Source organism: Capricornis sumatraensis, chromosome X, assembly GCF_032405125.1.
Source record: "Capricornis sumatraensis isolate serow.1 chromosome X, serow.2, whole genome shotgun sequence".
NCBI lineage: Eukaryota > Metazoa > Chordata > Mammalia > Artiodactyla > Bovidae > Capricornis > Capricornis sumatraensis.
This window is the reverse complement of record NC_091092.1, coordinates 133,495,440-133,499,161: the sequence shown is the minus strand read 5'-3', so window position 1 is coordinate 133,499,161 and position 3,722 is coordinate 133,495,440. Positions and strand designations below refer to the sequence as shown.

At 51.8% G+C, this 3,722-nt stretch overlaps 1 protein-coding gene across 2 annotated transcripts; it reads right to left on the bottom strand.

Annotated features, from left to right (window-relative positions):
* Positions 1-937: 937 nt before the first annotated feature.
* LOC138071477 (PDZ and LIM domain protein 2-like) lies at positions 938-1,984 on the bottom strand. Of its 2 annotated transcripts, XM_068963002.1 has the most exons (2): positions 1,234-1,984; positions 1,042-1,121 (listed from the first exon to the last, which is right to left on the bottom strand). In XM_068963002.1, exons 1-2 carry the CDS (start codon positions 1,982-1,984, stop codon positions 1,042-1,044), a joined length of 831 nt encoding a protein of 276 aa, XP_068819103.1. The 2 variants fall into 2 exon arrangements, with proteins under 2 accessions (XP_068819102.1, XP_068819103.1); XM_068963001.1 differs by having other exon boundaries at positions 938-1,984.
* Between the last annotated feature and the right edge of the window lie 1,738 nt (positions 1,985-3,722).

Genomic DNA, 3,722 nt, shown 5'->3' with positions numbered 1-3,722 from the left:
TTATGAAGAGAAACTTGTTTAAGGAGGACAGGCAGTCTCAACAGTCTTCCAGGGCCAGCAGAAACACTGGAGAGTGTGGTCTGGCAATTTCCTTACCTAAAGGTGGGCACCTGTGCAGAATGAGAGGCGCCTTGCACACACTTGACAGAGAAACAAGGCTGATTTTTTTTTCCAAAGACTCCATACTTGTAACTCTGCACTGTGCTTCTTCTCATTTCTAAATGGCACAGCAGATGGCAGTCCAACATCGAAAGATGGATCCGAGACCACCTCCAATGGTGGCATCTGTGCAAGAGATGGCAGTCTGGGAAGTATATATAGCATCTGAGGAAGCACTGTCCCAGAGAACTTCCTGGAACGATGGAACTGTTCTGTATCTGGACTGTCCAGTACAAGAGCCACCAGCCACATGAGCTCTTGAGTACTTGAAATGTGACTAGTGACAGTGAGGAACTGACATTTCAATTCTATTTAATTTTAATTAAGTGCCATTTAAATTGAAGTAGCAACATGAGGCTAGTGGCTTCTGTACGGAACAGTGCAACTCCAGAGAATGAATTACTTTTTTATTTTTTTGTTCACGTACAGTATATATTTTTAGTGCTCATATATTGAAAACTTTACACAGTGAATACCTGTAGCCTCTGGCCCACCCCTCTTCTTCTAGACACTTATATCCATGTCCCAACCTGCTTAATCCCTGGTGCACAAAGATGTCCAGTGCAGCACCCACTTCGGGTTTTAATGCAAAGCCTGCCCTTCAGGAGGATGCAATAGTATCCAGCAGAGGCCTGGGGAGGTGGGCTGCCCTCACCGGCAGCACAGGCAGGTCCCAGCCTCTGGCTTCACGCCGCTCCCCATCACCTTTCCAGGCCAATGTGCTATTGGCACAGGTCTGGCGTGGAGGTGCCCACAGAGTGGAGGGTGGGCTGAGAGCTCAGGCCTGGGAATTGAGGGTGGGGGCTGCAGAGTAGCGCTGGCGGGCATGCTTCTCGCAGTACAGCTCGTCCCCCACCCAGAAGTGCCCTCGCATCTTCAGGTTCAGCCCGCAGTCAGCACAGGCGTAGCAGCCAGGGTGGCGGTACCGCCCCTCCTGGATGCGGACGGCCTGGTTCGCGATGCTGGTGTTGCACTTCTCACACGTGTGGAGCTTGGGTGGGCAGGCCAGAGCCCTGGAGGTGGGCAGGGAGGACTGTGGACTCAGCGAGCTGGGCAGGTAGGCAGGTGTTCCACCTCTCTCCTCAGCTTCTAGGGCTTCCTGCAGGAGCCGGAAGGAGCTGGACTGCCGGGGGGCCATTCGTGCCTCGCGGTTTTCTTGCAGCGTTTTGAAGACTTCTGAGTCCTCTCTCAGGAGGTGGCTTTCGCCTTCTGAGGTTACACTGAGCCTGGGGCTGGAGGAACAGGGACCCGGGGAGGGCGGTGGCGGCAGTACCAGCACCGCTGGGTCTCCAGCAGGGCTGAGGCCGGCCTGTCGGCTTCCAGGGCGGCCCGCATAGTCCAAGTGGTCAGCAGAAGCAGGTTCCAGGGAGTATGCCAGGCTCTGGAAACTGTGGCTGGTCACCACCTCTCCAGTGGGAGCCTGGGGGCTGGTCGGGGGCAGGGTGAAGAAGGCGCTGCATGGCCGGGGGCTGAGGGAGGCCTGGCTGTCGGTGTGTGTCCTCCTGGAGCTCTGGAAGCGAGTGGCCAGCACTTCCAGGGAGCTTTCCCCGTTGGCCTGCCCGGGAGAGGCAGCCTGGGGCCGGTCCAGCTGCAGCCTCAGGGGTGAGGGGCTCTGGCGAATCTTGCTCTGGGCCTCGGCGTGAAGCATGTCCTTTGCACTCTCACCGTTGATGGACACAATAATGTCACCAGGCCGGAGGTCAGCAGCCTCAGCCTTGCCCCGCTCAGTTACCTTGGTCACCATGATAGGTGTGTGGAAGTCCCTGCCCCCAGAGATTCGGAAGCCCCAGGGCGCTGGCCCCACCACATCCACTGTCAGTGCCATACCTGTGTCCTCCCTGGACCAGCCTGCCTCCAGCGCAGCTACCTGCCCATCCTGGCCTCCCACAGCTCTGTCTGGGTGTGTGTAAGCTGCTCTCACACTAACAAATCCCAGGCCTCCCCGTGTGGCCTCTTTGCCTGATGCATCTGTCCTGACTCCCAACTAGGCTGGAAGCCCCTGAGGGAGCTGGAACTGAATTACTTTTTTAAATTTTAGTTTATTTGCTTCTTTATTTTTGGCTGTGCTGGGTCTTGGTTGCTGCACAGGCTTCTCTCCAGTTGCGGCGAGCGGGGGCTATTCTCTAGCAGCAGTGAGTGGGCTGCTCTGGTTGCAGAGCACAGGCTCTAGGACGCCCGGGCTTCAGCAGCTGTGGCTCCCAGGCTCTAGAGCTCAGGCTCGGTTGTAGTTGTGGCCAACAGGCTCAGTGGCTCTGTGGCATGTGGGATCTTCCAAGACCAGAGACCGAACCTGTGTCTCCTGCATTGGCAGGCAGATCCTTTACCACTGAGCCACCAGGGAAGCCCCTAGAAAATGAATCTTGATTCTGTCACTTACTACCTGCTTAACTTGGGGCGAATTTCTAAACTTCTTCAAGCCTTGGTTCCCTTGTCTCTATTTCTTGTCAGCTGATGCCAGAACTCCTCCTGGGGATAGAACTCTCCTTACTTGGGAAAATACCCTGATGGAAGATTTGGCTATGAAAACATAGGCCTCAGAGGAGGGTCTGGAAAAGAAATGCAGGTGGAAAATTCAGAGTATAGGCCACTTTAGTGGTCAGCAGAGAGATGTCTGATTTTCCTCATGGACAAAGGGGTAACCTAAAGATTCAAATTAAAGTGTTTTATTCATCCATAAACAAAACCAAACCAAATGACTTCCTCACCTTCAATTCAGCTGTCTTACCTCTAAGTGGTCATGTGTTTGGTCCAAGCCATTCCTCAGCTCCCCAGGTGGCGCTACTGGTAAAGAACCCACCGGCCAATGCAGGAGACATAAGAGATGTGAGTTCTATCCCTGGGTCGGGAAGATTCCCTGGAGGAGGGCGTGGCAACCCACTCCAGTATTCTTGCCTGGAGAATCCCACGGACAAAGGAACCTGGCAGGCTATAGTCCAGGGAGTTGCAAAGAGTCAGACACAACTTAGCGCTCATGTGCTCATATGTGGCTAACTGAAAGTGTGTTGATCAAAATAAAGACAAACATGCCTTTTGTCCCTCAAAATAGATACTTCTTTTAGGAACAGCTTACTATGAGTAGGATGACATAATTCATCACATTTATTACCTGAATTTTTAACCAGTATTTCTATCCAAGAGACAGAGTACCACGGCAGGATGCTTGTAGATTCTGATGCTCAGTATTTAATGATTTGAGGCCTGGGGAATCTTGTATTTTCCGGTATGCTTAGATTTTGAAGGCAAGGGCTCTGGTGGCCTGAGTAAAGACCACTACAGCTCCACTTCTAAAAGCCCAACAGCAGAATAATAATCCAGGAAAAGCAGTGTTCATTTCAGCAGTTTACTCTCTGTGGTGAATAATAAACACAGGCATAAACTGTACAGAGATATTTTCTTTTTCAGGAGATGGAATTGCCTAAAAAACTTTGGAATTTAAAAAATAAAACCTGAAAATAAATCTTGTCAGAGCTGATAACTAATGCTTGAAACTTGTATCTACTCTAAGTGCTGAGAGCTGCTAAAACTGTATTAAGAGAAGCACCCCAGTTTGTCTCTGAATGATA

Coding starts and splice junctions, on each gene's coding strand:
- LOC138071477 (XM_068963001.1), bottom strand. CDS start 1,984: ATGGCACTGACAGTGGATGTGGTGGGGCCAGCGCCCTGGGGCTTCCGA.